Source organism: Pipistrellus kuhlii, unplaced genomic scaffold (assembly GCF_014108245.1).
Source record: "Pipistrellus kuhlii isolate mPipKuh1 unplaced genomic scaffold, mPipKuh1.p scaffold_m20_p_9, whole genome shotgun sequence".
Taxonomy (NCBI): Eukaryota; Metazoa; Chordata; class Mammalia; order Chiroptera; family Vespertilionidae; genus Pipistrellus; species Pipistrellus kuhlii.
The window spans coordinates 55423462-55441960 of NW_023425595.1; the positions used below are offsets into that span (position 1 = coordinate 55423462).

At 39.0% G+C, this 18499-nt stretch overlaps 1 protein-coding gene across 1 annotated transcript in view; it reads left to right on the forward strand.

Annotated features, from left to right (window-relative positions):
* Nucleotides 1-7629: 7629 nt before the first annotated feature.
* The window catches only part of DYNC2H1 (dynein cytoplasmic 2 heavy chain 1), a 246906-nt gene continuing 236036 nt past the window's right edge, over nt 7630-18499 (forward strand). The window contains 14 exon segments of the mRNA XM_036426957.2: nt 7630-7762; nt 7764-7834; nt 7837-7885; nt 7887-8106; nt 8983-9153; nt 9530-9665; nt 10580-10698; nt 11903-12047; nt 12480-12712; nt 15352-15480; nt 15581-15694; nt 15789-15900; nt 16109-16233; nt 17004-17179. Of these exon segments, the coding sequence (XP_036282850.2) occupies nt 7668-7762; nt 7764-7834; nt 7837-7885; nt 7887-8106; nt 8983-9153; nt 9530-9665; nt 10580-10698; nt 11903-12047; nt 12480-12712; nt 15352-15480; nt 15581-15694; nt 15789-15900; nt 16109-16233; nt 17004-17179 (1895 nt within the window). The 5' untranslated portion in view covers nt 7630-7667.

The following is an 18499-nucleotide window of genomic DNA, read 5'->3' on the forward strand; positions in this document are numbered from 1 at the left end:
GCAATGAATCCAGAGCAGTCATATTTCTGTGCAAAGAATTAAAAGCTATTAAGACTGTATTTCATGATTTCCATAAGCCACTTATATTATTTAAATTTTAAAAAAGGGGATAGTGGAATAATTTCCTATAAGTAAATTATAACAAGGAAGTTTGTACTTTAAAATTATTTTTTTCACTTGTAATGCTGATGGCAAGACACCCATGAAAACACACATGGTGTCAGAATAAGCCAAAGGAAAATTGTTTGAACAAAAATAAAAAGATCCTGAGTTCTAGGTTATAGAAAAGATTCCTTTATCAACCTTTATTTGAGAATATGCTTATATATTTCCAGAAAACTTCTCCAAGCCCATGTGGATTCCTGCAACAATAGATCTGAGAGAGGAACTAATCAGACTACTCCAGCCACAAATAGCAGTGGCCCCAAGCAACACCCTGACAAGACAAAGGAGAAACAGTGCAGAGGTGGAGAAGATAAAGACTCTTTGCCTTGCTAGCAGCCAGCAGCTGTGTGTCACTGCAGGTTGCCCAGGACCAAGCCAAAGAAGGTCTGACCTGCAATTGCTCACCATTTGTCCACCATCCAGAACTGAAATATCATTGCTGGCACGTACACATAAGAAACTGTTGGACATTGAAAAAAGGACTCAAAGAACTATTGGCCCAGAAAGAAACTTACTGCAGACTGATTCCTTTGATGCCTGGCAGCAATTTAAAGGGACATAATAGAACTCTATACTTTCCATTGAACTTAAAAATCTTATAAGGACCCAAGCTCTACAAATGACATACATTCTTGTTAAATTTATAAAATTTAACTAGAGGCTAAATCCTGCATGTCATAAGGGCAAGAAGTTTCATCAAAAGGTTGATAGAAAGATATTATTGAACATACACATTATTGCCTACTGAAGTAGCTGAAAAGCATTTCCCCAAACCTGAAAAAGATGCCTAAATGATTGGTTGCTGCCAGACAGCTGAGGGCATTTTAATCTACATGTTATTGCCTCCTGCTGGCCAAACATCTGAACAGCCAAAGGCAGTTCCCCCCAAAATGACAATGCCTACTGTATTCTAAACTTTAACCTTTGATATATTTATAGACATAGATATAGATATATATTGATATATATATAAATGTTGATAAATATATCTGCTTTGATTTAGGACAATTTCTGTTAATAAAGAGCAAGGGGTCCAGAGACTCAGAGAACTTGGTTACTGAAGCTAAGCCCTCCTCTGGCTCGCCCATGGTTTACAAATTTATATTATATTTCTAGTCTCTTTATTAATTTACATGTAGCACCTTCTCTAGATTCCTGAATCCTTCTAGATGCTGGAGAAAGACCCAGCATATTTCATCTCTTGTGTGTGTCACAGTGGGAAAAAAACAAACAAACAAAAAACAAACAAACCTACAATTCTAGGAATTATGGTCTTAAATGATGAAACAGGTTTACTACATTTTTATATTTTAAAATGTTTTTATTGATTTTTAGAGAGAGAGAGAGAGAGAGAGAGAGAGAGAGAGAGGGAGGAAGGGAGGGAGGGAGGGAGAGAGAGAGAGAGAGAGAGAGAGAGAACATCGATGAAAGAGAATCATCAATTGGCTGCCTCCTGCATGGCAACCACTGGGGATTGATCAAAAGACCTGGACACGTGCCCTGACTGGAAATTGAACTGGCAACCTCTTGGTGCATGGGTCGATGCTCAAGCACTGAGCCACAGCAACCAGGCAGTTTATTACATTTTAAACAATACCTAGATAAACTCAATGTCCAATTTGAACATGAACATTTAATAACATTTGTTAGAGTAGTGAAGTGTGATTGTCAGAGATAGAAATGGAGTTGGATAAATTCAGGCTACTATATCTGAGGAAAAGGAATGGATTAATTGAAATGCAGGGTAGGTAAGACTGGCTGCAAGAAAACCCAGAAGGGAGAAATCTGTGCAGATAACCCAGGAATGGCAAAGAGAAGATGCTGAATGAGTCACCCAGATTATAACCTTTAAGAATGGGTCTTTTCCAAGGTTTAGTGGCATAATTAAAGCAAGTCATTAACACAATCCACCAGCTTCCTTTACTTGTTACTACTCTTTCTTCTTCCTAGGCAGTGGGAGTGCTTTTCCAACTAAAACAGTAATTAATTACCTCCCCAGCAGGTGGAGTATGAGAAACAGGTCCTACAAACTTTTTAAATACACAGACTATTTTACACCAGTTTGAAAGATGAATTGTTCATTGCTTCAACAAGAATTGATTGTCTGCTCTGTGCAAGGTACTGCCCTGGCTGTAGGAGGGCCAGTGCTGACAGGGCAGACAGGGTCCCTACTCTCAGGGAATTGGCAACCTAATCGTGGCCAGAGTCCAGGGACACTGAGGGGTTTAAAGGGGCAGATCACAGGGGCAAGGTGTGTGAAGCAAAACGGGGACTTCAATATTTTAGAGCAATGAATTAGTCCTTCAGACCACGTGGTCACTATTTTGGCTTAGTCTTTTAACTCAACAGAACACACTTCCCCGAAGCAGATGTAAATGATGTTTTTGTGTCCACCCTGCTCCCTATGCCAGCAGGACAGGCAATGGAGCTGTGGTTACAACACACTGCATTTGATAGGTGCGTTCATAGGGCTCTGACCCAGACTAGTGAACTTTATTTAGTGTGGGGCTCTCTGTGGGAGGCAAAGTTACAAACTCTTCAGAAATACTACCCTGTTTCCCCGAAAATAAGACAGTGTCTTATATTAATTTTTGCTCCCAAAGATGCGCTAGGTCTTATTTTCAGGGGATGTCTTATTTTTCCATGAAGAAGAATACGGTACACATTTATTGTTAAATGAAAATAAAGGAAATTTATTACCTGTATACAGTACGGTAGTTGTCAACACAAACCAGACAAACTGTGAATCCTACAGTATCAAGAATTTACTCATTTATTCAATGACAATCATATCATCATCTGGAACATCATCATAACAATCCAATTCCTGAATTTCCAGGTGAATTCTTGTGACTCCATTTCTTTCAGAATCAGTGGACCAAATCTCTCATGTTTAGCAATAGCACTGTCTTTAAATGAGTACTTCTTGTCAAGGTAGCTTGCTCACAGTGCATTTGCAATGCAACTGTCAGTGATTTTCTCCCATGAATTCTTCACCCAAGTCACAACTTCTTGCAGTTTAGGTTTCACAAAGTTTCCACGCTGATTTCTTTCCATTCTATTTTCAATGTAGTCATTAATTTCCATGCGCAAATTGTCTTTGAATGGCTTTTGTATTGCAATATCAAGAGTCGAGATAGGCCGTCATTCCTGCGGGAATCAATATCTGATCTATTTTTCTTTCCTGAAGAAATGTCTTCATGTCTTTAGCGAGGCGAGTGCTGGCTGCATCCCAGACTAGCAGACCTCTTTGGCTCCCTCGCATAACAAGCTGCAGCATTAAATCGACCCACTTCCTTATAACTGCTTGTGTGGCCCAGGCTTTTTCAGTTTCAAGAATAAAAACGCCCAAAACACATTCAATCTTTTCCTTCTTGCCCTTAGAAATGATTAAAGGTGGGATTTTAGTGCCATTCAGACGAATTGCCAAAATACGGAAACACGTGCACTTTTGTAAGCAGTGGAGGGAATGTACACTAAGGAGGCCCCCCGCTGTTCAATTGTTGTTTGAGATGATTGGCCAATAAACACTGCAGTTTCATCCATAGCAATCATGTTGGAAAGATTGTATTTAGAGAAGTCAGCATCATCAATAAAGGACTTGAATGCAAGTGCTCGCTTAATAACTTGAGAATCTTCCAACCTAAACAATGTTGTACCTGTAGATCTTCTTAAAGACAGTTCACTTTGCTGAAGGAAATTATCCAGCCAGTGTTGTGAGGCTTTGAAGTCTTCGGGGGCTATGTCAAACTGTGGTGTCATTGCAATGGCAAATTCTTGAATCTGATCCCTATTCACATCCAAAGGCTTTGCTCTCCTGTCAACAACCCATTCACAGATCAGGTCTTCCAGCTCGGAAAATAATGGTTGCTGACCTGATCCACACCTGCGCTTTTTAGCATTTCCCTTGTCTACTTTCTGCACCTAATTACTCAAGGCTTTGGGAGATATAGAATAAATTATGCTTGCCCACACATATGTTCTGTTTTGTAGGAAATATAGTACACAGTAAAACAATTAGAACAGCCCTAACCGGTTTGGCTTGGTGGATAGAGGGTCAGCCTGCAAACTCAAGGGTCCCAAGTTCGATTCAGGTCAAGGGAATGTACCTTGGTTGTGAGCACATCCCCAGTGAGGGGAGTGGGGGGAGGGTGTGTGTGTGCAGGAGGCAGCTGATTGTTTGTCTTGCTCTCCCTCTCCCTTCCTCTCTGTAAAATATCAATAAAACATATAATAAATAAATAAATAAAGCAATAAGAACAGAGAAATGCAATACAGGGCCAGAGTTCCAGTCCCCTGAGGAGATCCTTCTCCCACAGGAAAACATATCTGAGATGGAACTTGAAACATGGGTCAAAACACACGTAAAAGAAAAAGAAATGGCAACATAAGCAAAATTGACGAACTAGGAAGGGGGGGCAAAGTGGGCCTGTCTGGAGTATAGAAAGCACTTCTCAACCGGCTGAAGGTTTAAGTGGGGAAAGAAATCCCTGCGAGGATGGGTGAATCTGGCTGGGGAACACAGACAGGAGCCCCGGGAGGGTGGCTTCCTCCTCTGTCCAGCAGATAAAGGTGATGAAGAAGTCTACCACCTTAGCAAAGTAAAGATGCCAGAGACATGGATCGTTAACGTTAGGAAAGCATATCTGGGTCCTTTTTAAAAGCTTGTCTGTGCCTTCCTGGCACCACGCCACGCCTGCTGCCTTCCGTCCAGGTGCGTCCAGGCGGGCAGCAGAGGTGTGGCCCGCGCCACCCCGCCACCCCGGCGGCCCCGAGGGCAAGTGCGTGCGGCTCGCGCCTTCCATCCTTCCGTCCGTCTCCATCGCAAGATCAAACAGCAGGGTCCGCAGAAGAGCCACCCGCGTGTTTTCAACACTCGGCACAGCCTCAAGGAGATGGAGAAGAGATAAACATGGGGATGGGTGTCCACAAGGAAAGTTTCGGCGCGGAGGATGGTGCAGTTCTGTTCTCTTCGACAACACCCCGTATAGAGTGGGTGCAGGAAACGGGCGCTCCCAGCCGGAGAGGCGTCCTGTCTCCGCGTCTCTCCCTCCCACATGCTCCTCCCGGCCCATCGCGGCCGCCGACCCCGGTCTCCTCCGTCCCCCTCCGGGTCCCGACTCCCCGGTATCGCCGCTCCCTCCCCGCCGACCCAGGCCGTCTCGGCCCCAACCCTTACCTGGGCTCCTCTCCAACCCACAGACTTCCAGCCTTCCTGCCCCTCATCCTCCCCACCCAGCCCCACACCGGACTCGGCCAAACCCACGCTGTCCGCCCTTAGCCCCTCTCCCCTCCGTCCCGTCCCCCAGGGATCCCGCGTCCCTTTTCAGTCTGCCAGCCAACGGCTTCCCCGCCTGCACCTTGATCTCCTCCACCCGCCGGGTCAGGTGGCTGATCCGAGTGCCCAGATCCTCCTTCTCCAGGCTCCCCGAGTGCGCCAGAACTTCCGTCACGAACGAAGCCATCCCCGCGACAGGGACAGACGCTCACAAAGTCACTCTCCGCAGCCAGCGCTGCAGCGCCAGTCCCGCAAGCAGCAAGGGCGCGCAGCCTACTGGGAAATGAAGTCTCGCGGGGCCCTGACTGCTGCAAGGAAGACGGCGGCAGCACTACAACTCCCAGTAGGCACCGCAACGCTCCTAGAGTGGAAATTTCCACGGCGTCTCGTAGGTGACAAACTTAGGAGACGCGGGTTTTTTCTGTACATACTTTTCAAATCTTGCATTTCCCCGATGGTTTTTAAGTAGACTCTAGTTAAAGAAATACTAGAAGAAATATATAAACTGTTTTTATTTACTAACCACTCCTAACAGAACTTTTCTCCATTTCAAAACGCTTACCTATGAAATTTACCTGGCTAGAAGACCTGACAAGCCCATCTTGAACTTTTTTCGTTAAATATTCACTGACCATCACAGTCTAAATGGATGGTGCCCTCTAGAGTTGTGTGAAGAAGTGGCGTCATCTCCTTTAAATAAAAGTCCGCCTATAATTGCACATTTTTATCTTTTATATTACATCTATGTACACATGTACATGTATATTACATCTTTGTACATATACATATATTACATCTCCATAACACATTACCTGTGAATAGTAGTTATATTATCTACGACTTTGTAGACTAGAACAAGATACTCAGCACATTTTATCAGAGAATTTTATAAAAATCTTTTAAAAGTGATTTCATCATTTAAATATGTTACATACTGTAGAGACCGGTTTGGCTCAGTGGAGAGAGCATCGGCCTGCGGACAGAAGGGTCCTGGATTCGATTCCAGTCAAGGGCACATCTCCAGTGGGGGTGGTGCAGGAGGCAGCGGATCGGTGATTCTCTCTCATAGATGTTTCTAGCTCTCTATCCCTCTCTCTTCCTCTCTGTAAAAAATCAATAAAATATATGGTATTTATTCTCTTTCCCTGCTCTTCTGTTTTACTGAAAAAAAAAAGTGTATAATCCAATGCATCTATTCATATAATTTTTAACATTCCTTAGGTCAATTTTCCCTTTCTCCTCCAATCATGCGAACCTTTAAAAGTTCTGTTACTATTTGAAGGGAATCCTTAAAATAAAGGTGGCTTACCATTCCCTGCTGGTCAATTTTACCTCAATAACTGTCACTAATCAGAAGGCATATCATATCAAGGCACACAGACCTGCAGCCTTTATAAACCCTGGGGAAAAGGAACTCAGTGGGACCCTTTCCCCCTCCCCGTGGGAGTCTGTATGGTGAAGTTCTTTCCCCTTCCTCCGGTGGGAAGCTGTACCTCTTCTTTAATAAATTTCCACCTTTGTCATACCATCTTCTGTCCGTGGATTCATTCTTCCCCAAAATTCTGCATCCGTATGTTCCATTTTAGAGTTGTGCAACCGGACTCTGAGAGTGGTCTGTTCACAGTGCAGGCGGAGAGGAAGCACTAGCACCCAGCTACAGGTATCTTTTCTTTCTTTTCCTTTTTTAAAAATTATTTTATTGATTTTTTCACAACGAGGGAGGGAGAGGGATAAAGAGCTAGAAACATCCACCAGCTGCCTCCTGCATGCTCCCCACCAGGGATGTGCCCGCAACCAAGGTACATGCCCTTGACCGGAATCTAACCTGGGACCTTTCAGCCAGCAGGCTGATGCTCTATCCACTGAACCACACCGGTTTTGGCGGGGCATCTTTTTCTAAAAATGCGTTCTGGCCGAAACCGGTGTGGTTCAGTGGATAGAGCGTAGGTCTGCGGACTGAAGGATCTCAGGTTCGATTCTGGCCAAGGGCAGGTACCTTGGTTGCAGGCACATCCCCAGCAGGAGGTGTGCAGGAGGCAGCTGGTCGATGTTTCTCTCTCATGGATGTTTCTAGCTCTCTGTCCCTCTTCCTTCCTCTCTGTAAAAAAATCAATAAAATATATTTTTTAAAAATACAGATAATAAAAACGCGTTCTGGGGAGCCAGGAGAAAGAACAAAAGGCAGGTTTTGCTACCTGACACACGCTCGCTGGAATCCCCTGCGATGGATGACCGCGGAGAGCAGCGAGGGCAGCAGAGGCGGTCCACGGGCTCCCGGAGCCGTGCGTGCGCGCGCCCGAGGGACGTCCGTGCGCGCCCACGCCGCCGCCGGCTCCGTCGCCATAGCGACCGCTCGGGCTCCCGGAGCGCTGCAGGCCGCCGCGGGCTCCGACCGGAGCAGAGCTTTGCTCCTCGCTCCCCTCGCGCTGGTTTCTCCTTCCCCCTCTTCCCGCGCTCCCCTCCTCTCGCCTCTGCGGAGGATGGCGGGCCGGGCCGAGGACGTCCGCAAGCTCTTCGTCCTCACCACCACCCAGAACTACTTCGGGCTGGACTCGCAGCCCTGGGACCACCACAGCCCCGAGATCAACAACTTCCTGGACGACGGCAACCAGATGCTGCTCCGGGTGCAGCGCTCCGACGCCGGCCTCTCCTTCTCCAACGCGGTACGGCTCCCCGAACCCGCCCCGAGCCCCTGCGAGTGCCCCCGGGCTGACCCGCGGCGATGCCGGTCCCCGGTCCCTCTTCAATCTCTCTTGTCTTCAGGAGCCCACGGCTGCCTCCAAGCTTGCATCCCACCGACTTGCATCCCACCCGACCAAAGCAGCTTTCCCGAACAGAACAATGATAGTCTTTAAAAGAAAAGAAAGAAAGAAAGAAAGAAAAAAGTGGATACCCAACTTGCCAAATTTCCATTTTTTTCATTTAAAAAATATATATATTTTATTGATTTTTTTTTATAGAGAGTTAGAAACATCAATGAGAGAGAAACATGGATCAGCTGCCTCCTACACACCTACTGGGGATGTGCCCGCAACCAAGGTACATGCCCTTGACCGGAATGAACCTGGGATCCTTCAGTTCACAGGCTGACACTCTATCCACTGAGCCAAACCAGTGAGGGCCACATTTCCATTTTTTGTTGTTGCTAATCATCACCCGAGGACTCTCCACCGAGTCTTCTAGTGAGAGTGGAAGGGAGGGGAAGATGCACACAGAGACACATGGGTGGATTGCCTCCCCCTGCACCTCACCTGGGGATGGGGCTGAACCTGGGACCCAGGTGCGTGCCTTTGATCAAGAATCGAATCTGAGATCCTCCAGTGTGCACTCCGAGGCTTTACCCACTGACCAGCACCAGTCTATCTCCCAGGTCTTAGTCTTAAGGAGTGGAGATAGATTGGTTGTGATATGCTATATAATTATTTTTATATAACCATTTTCCCAAGCGATAATGTTACAGGGACACAATATATTAGGGAACGTTTTCTTTTAAAAATTAACTTTTATGAAGATAAAATTAAAATAATTTATCACTTTAGATCGATTCTGCTGACACAAAGGATAAAGTGCTGGTGTTTTTCAAGCTGAGACCTGAAGTGATTACCGATCAGAACCTACATAACAACATTCTTGTTTCATCGATGTTAGAATCACCTATAAATTCCCTTTATCAAGCAGTGCGACAGGTATTTGCACCAATGTTGTTAAAGGTGAGTAAAGTAGCTGTATAGTCACTTTTTTTTTTAATCTTCTGACTATTTGGATAAATACTTTAATAAATAGAAATGTAAGTTTTACTTTATATGCTATTAATATCATTAGTATTTTAATTTTTAAATTAAAGTGCATATTCTTTTAATTAAAAAAGTTTTAAAGTAAGCTTTGATGAAGATTGGAGAAATACATAAAATGCAATCCACGTAAGCTCTTACATTGCCGTAATGACTTCTTTTTTCTCCTACAATGAGATGGAGGTCGTGTCAAGCTTTGAGTGAAATAAGCATATGTGGGCTTAGTCTTTGATAGTGTTTTAGGAAGTCAATTTGATTGGTAAGCTTTTAATCAGTGTTTGCTTTTGTTTATTAGGATCAGGAATGGAGTAGAAACTTTGATCCCAAACTTCAGAATCTTTTGAGTGAACTAGAAGCTGGATTGGGTATAGTTCTACGAAGATCAGACACTAATTTATCAAAACTTAAATTTAAGGAAGATGACACACGAGGTATATAATGATAGCTTGTCTTATAAGTAATTGTCTTATAAGTAAATTAATTGTCTTATAAGTAAATTAATATATTTCTTCAGAGTTTTACTTCCACAAGTTTGGGTCTTCTCTGAGCCTGAGCTTCTGTTATATGAATAGATTTTTATGGATTTGGGGAAGACAAACATGTAATCTTTAATAATATGCAATTCAAAGGAATAGAAAATATAAGTGATTCTTGAAAAATGAGGATTGATCCTAATTGTATACTTTGTAAAGATAATAGGCCAGTGACTTTTATTTTAAAACGTTTCTTATCTGAAATTAATTATAATTTTATGTTTATAGTTAAATTATTACTCAACTGACATACATAAGACATTATTTTAAAATATTGGGAAAAATGTATTTATTGCTTAATTAGTAAATTAAATGCTTTTTTAGTTCCACAGACTCAGAAAGAACAGTGCTTTCATTTCCAGCATGTGATTAGGCAAGTAGAGATCATCTAGTTCATTGGAAAATGTAAAAGCACATTTAAAAGTAAAACTATTTTAACTTGCTTGTATTTTGAATTTAAATTGCAAACATTGATTAAATCATATTCAGTAGCATGAATCGTTTTGGAATTAAATTTAGGAAAGATTTGTGTCTGAGAAGCAAATTCATAGATATAAGTAGACAGTATATGTCTGTTAGGCTTACAAAAGCATGCAGGAATCATTCTCAGCAATAAACAATGTGAAGTATAAATTTGGTGCTGTTATTTCTGGTGGATTCAAGTAAAAACTTTCTGTTGATAGAAATTACAAAATATTTTTTTCAATGCATCCTCAAGAAAACAGGAAATATTCAAAATCTTCGAATAAACCAAATTACTTTCTGGTTTTTCATTTTCAATTGACATGTTTTTTTCCTTTTCACTTTTTCAGGTATTCTTACACCAAATGATGAGTTCCAGTTTTGGATAGAACAAACTCATCGTGGAAATAAACAGAGTAACAGAGAAAGAGCCATTTATTTTAAAGAATTATTTGAAACAATTTCAAGAGTATGTAATTCATATATATTATATGTTACGCTTTTGATAAAAGTACTTTAGAATTGTATACATTTAATAAATTTATCTGTTTTAAAATCATTAATGATTACAAACAAAATATATCCTTCATAAATAGCAAGCTTATTTAAGATGTATATTTAATATGAGTACAAGCTAAAAATCTAAACATTTTGCCCAGTTGGTGTGGCTCAGTGGTTGAGCACTGACCCATGAACAAGGAGATCAGGGTCTATTCCAGGTCAGGGCACTTGCCTGGGTCATGGACTAGAACTCTGGTGGGGGCATGCTGGAGGCTGCTGATGGATGAGTCTCACTCATCATTGCTGTTTCTGTATCTCTCTCTCTCCTCCTTCATCTCTGAAATTAATAAAAATATATTTAAAAAAAATCTAAAAGTTTTAAAAGTTAGATTGTAATCTCTAATAAATATTTTTCTCAAACATAATTACTTTTCTGCAGGTAGATAGGGAAAAACAAAAACCTAAAACACTAATAGAGGTTTATTTATTTGGAGGTAATATATGTTCTTTTGAAGGAATGTTCACTTTATTCAGAGTAGCATTTTGAAGTAATTTATAACTTAAAAAGCCTTAGTTTTTACTTATTTGATTGATCATGCCTTGATGTATTTAAGAGAGGTCAAATAAGTGACCATTTTAATTACAATTATAAAAATATCTATTTTTTTCAAAATAAATATAAAGTAATTTTCTATTTGTTTGTAATATTATTTTAAAAATATTTTAATGAACATTTGGAATAATTTCAAACTCTTTTTATAACAGTGATGAAATATAGAATAATAAGCTTTGTATTATTGGTAATATTATACAATGCAGTAAATGAATGAAGATAATGCCAGCTACATTGGTTATTGTATATATGGCATTATGGCTTCCTTTATTTGGGTAAATAAAATAAATGCATCCAAAGTTAAAGAAAATTAGGCCAAGGTTAAAAATAAATGAATAGATTTTTTTTGCAATTCCTATTTTTTTTTCTGGCTTTCATGAAATTTATGTTTGTGAAGGTACTTAAAGAGTATTTGTATAACAATATATCTGATAGAAAAAGGAGAAAATAATATGACAAATGTTAGAGTTTTAGCAGTTGAAAAAGTCAGAACATTTTGACTATATTACCCAAAGTATAGAACTGATTATATTTAAAAATGAATGCATTTTGGTTTCAGGAGTTTTACAATTTGGACAGTCTATCCTTATTGGAAGTCGTTGACCTGGTAGAGACTACTCGGGATGTTGTCGATGACGTGTGGAGACAAACAGAGCATGATCATTACCCTGAGTCACGAATGCTGCATCTCTTAGACATCATAGGTACTAGTAAAGTACCTATTTTAGAAGCCTGTTTTATTTTGTTTTCTGTTTCTTTTTCTTTAAGTTCTTACTAAGAATGCTTCTTAAAGTAGTAATTGTTGCTTCAAGTAACCCTGAAAGCAAATAATACAGAATTATTTAAATTGATATTTGCATATAGTTGGTTAATTTAAACCATGTGTCACATTCTTTGGTCATTAATATAAATAAATTTATATATATTTTTAGTCCCTATGCATGTATTAATTTAGAACTTATTTTGTAATTTAAAAAAATATTTGTTATTGACAGTGCAGATTTAAGGTGGGCATTGTGGTATTTCATACAACCTTAGTTTACTAATTTGTATGTTAATTCTGTTGTAGGCATGTATTCTATAATTATTTTGTAAAAAGGCATTTCCATGAAGAAGCTTGCTTTATATTTTATTAGGTGGTTCATTTGGAAGATTTGTTCAGAGAAAGTTGGGAACTCTGAGTCTATGGGAAGATCCTTATTATCTTGTGAAGGAAAATCTGAAAGCTGGGATTTCCATTTGTGAACAGTGGGTGACCGCCTGTAATCACCTCACAGGCCAGGTGTGGCAGCGCTATGTTCCTCACCCGTGGAAAAGTGGAAAGTATTTCCCTGAAACACTGGGCAAACTTGGCAAACGCCTTGAAGAGGTATCGTTAGATTATTTGGCTCTTTGTCTTTTTTGTTGTTAATTCCCACCCGAGGATATTTTTTCCGTTGATTTTCAGAGAAAAGGGGGAGGGAAGGGACAGAGAGAGAGAGAGAGAGAGAAAGAAAGAGAGAGAGAGAGGGAGAGAGATAGAAAGAGAGAGAGAGAAAGAGAGAGAGAAAGATATTGAGCCTGTTACCCATATACTTGCCTTTGACTGGAAATGGAGTCTGAGGCTCTTCTGTTCCCAGGCTGACACTCTAACCACTAAGCCCACGGGCCCGGGCTTGGTTCTTTAAGTGTGAAGCAGGCCCTCACATTTATGAATGTATGTTATAATTTATAAGCACTACATCTGATAGAAACTCTTTATATTTTTGGGAGAGAATAGGGTTGAAGTTCATGTGAAATACTTTGACAGTCATCTGGTATGACAGTGCTGGTTTCCACCTTTCTCTTTGGTGTGTGTTCAACTGTGAATTATGACTTCTGTTTCATTCTTTGTTATAAAAAAGATAATCAGCCCACTTGTCCATGTATGCAGCCTATCAGACATTCCATTAACTATTGAAATTGTTTGTAAGCAGGACGGCTTCTTTAGGGGATCACTCAATGGAAATATTTTAAATAGCTGCTTAATTTTCATTACTTCTGAATTTCAGTATAGGACATATATTTAGCTTGAAGGGATAGGCAAAATGAGAAGAAAAATTGCAAATCTGACTTTTTTTCTTTTTTGCTTGCAGGAATCACAGTTCTTTGGGGGATTTTTAAAAAAAAAAACTTTTTCACCATGAAAAACTTAAAACATATTTAAAAGTAAAATATTATAATGAATACCAATGTATCCATTGCTCAATTTCAACAGCCTTTGACATTATTTAGTTCTTATTCCATCTTTCTCTAACCTGCCTTCCTTTTATTTTTTTCTAGAGTATTATTTATTTATTTATTTATTTATTTTATTTTTTAAAATATATTTTATTGATTTTTCACAGAGAAGAAGAGAGAGAGAAAGAGAGCTAGAAAAGTCGATGAGAGAGAAACATCCACTAGCTGCCTCTTGCACACCCCCTACTGGGAATGTGCCCGCAACCCAGGTACATGCCCTTGACCAGAATCAAACCTGGGACCTTTCAGTCCGCAGACCGACGCTCTACCACTGAGCCAAACCAGTTTCGGCTTTTCTAGAGTATTTTAAAAGCCAATTCAAGAAATCATATACTTTCATCCTTAATACCATAATCATAATATCACTCTCACATCCACCAAAATTATAACTATTTCCTAACATTATTTTATATCTAACCAGTGTTCAATTTTTCTGATTGTTTCAACTGCTTCATAGGTACTTTCCAACTTTTAGTTTGATATGTGGGTTCAGGTATGTTAAGCTTGATCATCTGTTATAATGCTCTCCATTAAAAAAAAAATTTATTGACTTTTTCAGAGAGGAAGGGAGTGGGATAAAGAGCCAGAAACACCAACGAGAGAGAAACATCAATCAGCTGCCTCCTGCAACCAAGGCACATGCCCCTGGGACCTCTCAGTCGGCAGGCAGATGCTCTATCCACTGAGCCAAACCGGTTTTGGCTCTCCATTTTTTTCTTAATGATTTTAGCAGCCATTAATGATTACGAGATAATATAAAATGGGGACTTTCTAATTCTGTTGTTCTTTCTACATTTTTAGTGATGTGGAAGAACTTTTCCTCATCCATTTATTAGTTACTCTGAAATAAAGTGTGTATAGGAATAGCTGGATAGACGATTACTTTTATTTATCACTTTAAAAAAATGAATAAATAAGTTAGTATCATAGTAATTTCTATTGGAGATCAATGAAATGTTTTTTTAGTAGAATTATTATTAACCCATGAGGTGTTATATTTTGTTTCCATCTATTACAGTGTTTCTTCGACAATTTCCTTACTTTCAAGCCTCCCAAAATGTACCAGCACATCTTTTATATTTTTGTCTCATATCTGGAATTAGTAATTTTTCCAAACATCCTGGATCTTTTTAGTAAAAAATAGTATTTAGCAACAAAAATCTGGTTGAGGAAGTGTTACATTTTACTTAGTTCTCAATGCTTTTAGGCCACAATTGTTAAATTGGTGTTTTGTTTTTATCAGGATAAAAATAAATCATGAGTTTGTATAGATATTTCTGACTCATGGAAGATTATAGTGTTTTTACTTAACCTTTTTGATTATCTCTTGATTACTGGGAAAATTTTAGATACAAAATATAATTTGTTTTCTGGTAGTTTGTAAATGGTACATAAAAGAATTGTTAATATTGTTTCATTATCAGAATTGCAATTTAATGCAGAATTATGGCTGTCATAAGTACTATAATAAGGAGGAGAGGAGCTATAATATATATGAGTTTTAAGCAAAATTTTAAAATATTTAGATATTATATTTTTTCACTAGATTTGAGCACACTGATTGATATGTTAATATAGTATGTCTTTGCTTATCACTTTGAATATTGATGAGTAATTCTGAAAATTATAGTTTCAGTTTTCATTTCAGAGGACCTAGGTAAAGAAATTCTTGCTCAGTATCTTTAGGTTTTAGACTTATTTGTGCAGATTTATTTATTTAAATAAATTTATTTTTAATATTTGTTTTAGGTCTTGGATGTTAGAATAATTCATGAGAAGCTTCTCCATTTTTTACCTGCTAGTGAAGAGAAAATCCTGGCTCGAGTATTTGAACCTTTTACTGGCCTGAATCCAGTGCAATATAATCCATATACTGAGGTTGAATATATATGTTTCTAAATATAATTTCCTGTTTGTGTTGTTCTTTTAAAGGCAGTTTTTAGATATTAAAGTCTAACAATATTGACAATTTGTTTAGCCTTTATGGAAAGCTGCAGTGTCTCAATATGAAAAAATTATTATACCCGTGGAACGAAGAATAGCAGGAAAATTGAAAAATTATATTTCAGAAATTCAAGATAGTCCACAACAGGTAAAATACTGAAATATTTTACATCTAATACTTTCTCTAGTCTATTTTAGTTAATCCACTTGCGATAAACATATATTATTTTATTTTATATTAGCTTCTTCAAGCATTTCTGAAATACAAAGAGTTGGTGAAGCGTCCAATTATAAGCAAAGAATTGATGTTAGAACGAGAAACTTTACTGGCAAGGCTTATGGACTCAGTGAAAGGTAAAAGTTTATCAGAGATTATAGTATTTGCTGGAGAAAATATTTTTGTAGCTCACTTTTTTCTATGTTGTATACTATTTAGGATTAAGTCTACATTAAGGGACCAACTCTTATTTTTCTATCAATGATATTTGACATAGTTCTTGGAACATCTTTAGGAAATCTTTGCTAAATGTGTCTAATCGTTTATTTGATTTAAATTTTATAGATTTTCGATTAGACTTTGAGAACCGGAGCCGAGGAATACCTGGTGATGCATCTGGGCCACTTTCTGGCAAAAACCTTTCAGAGGTTGTTAATAATATAGTTTGGGTTCGCCAGTTGGAACTGAAGGTATTTATTGGAATAAAAGTTGAAGAACACTAATTGTAAAATCTGCTAAATTAATATAGAAGTTACTCTAGAATTGTAGTGAAAACATTAAAAGACATTTTCTATTTTCCTTCGTATATCCATTAAATTTTTATGTGAAAAGTAGAATTCTGAAAAAGTGTGCTGAGGAGGTTGTAATGGTTTTTCTCATTCCTTGTATGGAGATAATTATCAAACCATTTATCATTACAACTGGAGTTTTCCAGGTAAGTGTCTTTGTAAAAAATATTCAAAAGGAGAGCACTGTTATAGGGTACTATTAAGGCTAACATGTTTGAGATTTTTACTTATTCAAGTTTGTATTTTTGATGTTTTACTTTGATGCTGCTTAATTTTCTCAGCTTTCTAAGGTGCTACATTGTTCTTTGTACAGTTATGAAGGAATTTCTCTCCTTTAAATTGCCATTCAAATTGCGTTTATCATTGTTTAAGATAGTAACCAGAGCATTTAACAAAGGGTCAAAACTACTGCTTAATATATTTAGGAGTATTGCAAAATTTTTGGAGTTTCACTTGAATTTCCCTTATTTTAACCTTCAGATTATGCCTTGTATGCATTATTTTCTGTGTTTTGCTGTCCTGAGGTTGATATTTTTATATTCACTGGAAAATCTTCTATTATACTATTTATAGATGAATGGGAAAATAATTTCTAAGATCAGAGAATGGGGCTTATTTTATGCTAATTTCGTTAGATTTTAAATAATATCCTTATAATTTGGCTTATTAAGGTGGATGATGCCATCAAGATAGCAGAGGCTGTTTTGTCTGACTCATCAGGATATCGAACTTTCCATCGAAGTGCTGAAGATCTCTTAGAGCAGTTTAAACTGTATGAACAAGAACAATTTGATGATTGGTCCAGGGATATTCAGTCTGGTTTGTCTGATTCTAGATCGGGTTTATGGTAAGTTTAAATATACTAAATAGTGAAATCTGCACAAGAATTTTTTTTCTGTTAGTATTCCAGTGGCAAGATGGAATTAATCATCTCTACTCTTTTTTTTCTTCACACTTGCTGCTACTCCTTTACATTTTTTTGGTTAGGTTTTGTTTATCAGCCTTTAAGTCATTAAGGTTGGCAATTTGATGATGTAGTTAGTTGACTGCCTCCTTCTTGTTTCTCAGGTTCATTGCCCAGAACAGCAGATTCCATTTTTGGATTTAGGCTTTTTTTCTTCTTAAATTATTTGTTAATGGTATTTACATATGTTTTGAATGTAATTTAATTGATTAACCTAATTTTTCTACTGGGTATTTAAAATGGATGGTCAAAAGGGATTAAAAATGGTGGCAGAGTAAGTGGAAGCTCACAGACATGCTCCCAAGACCAAAATGGAAATATAGCAAAATACAGAAGAACCACCCTGAAAAATGAACTGAGGACTACCTAGAGAGAATCTTGGTAACCAAGGACAGAAAACAGAGACCACATAAAGGCTGGTAGGAAGGGCAGAGGTACAAAAGGGCATGTGTTCCCACAGACAGCAGATGAAGTACGGAGAGATATCTCAGCTGTTGGGGGTTGCCACTGAGAACTCGGGGTTTAATCCCAAGCTAGGCACCCGAATATAGAGGACCAGAACTGAGAAAGGTGTCCATGTAACATCAGGCTGTGAAAATCAGCTGGATTGCTTTCTGCCAGGGATAGAGGGATGGAAATGCAGGCACCCTTTTAAAGGGCCAACGCACAAAATTCTGTGTGCAGCCACTCACCTTGTGCTCTGGCAAAGGGTGGGCAGAGAGGACTGGAGCTGTATAAACATAAGCCAGGGTTTAGGGTCCAGGGATAAGGCTTGGAAGGCAGACACCTTTGCTGAATTATTCCCTCATTCTGTGGAGGTCATCTTTCTAAGGTAAACCTGTGCTATCCTGATATTTTTGCCTGGGATAAAGCAGTTGACTCATAATATTGGATGTTCTTCTGCCCCACCATGTGGAGTTTCTGAGTCCTAGAAAGAAACTAAGAATAAAAATAAGCCTCTTGGCAGTAGCAATTGTCCCACCCTGTTGGAAAACCTCTTACCGAACCTGTGGACCATTGCTTGAGGATACTTTGAATCCAATTAGTCTGCAGGCAGAGTGGTTCTCTGGATGCTTTGAGTCTTTGCCTGATCTAATTAGTCAGAAACAGCAGTTTGGTTCCCCACCCCCCTGCCTCCAATAGATATCCCAGACTGCTCAGTGATTGCAGGGCCTCAAGTGCTTGCAGCTAACACCTGTGGTA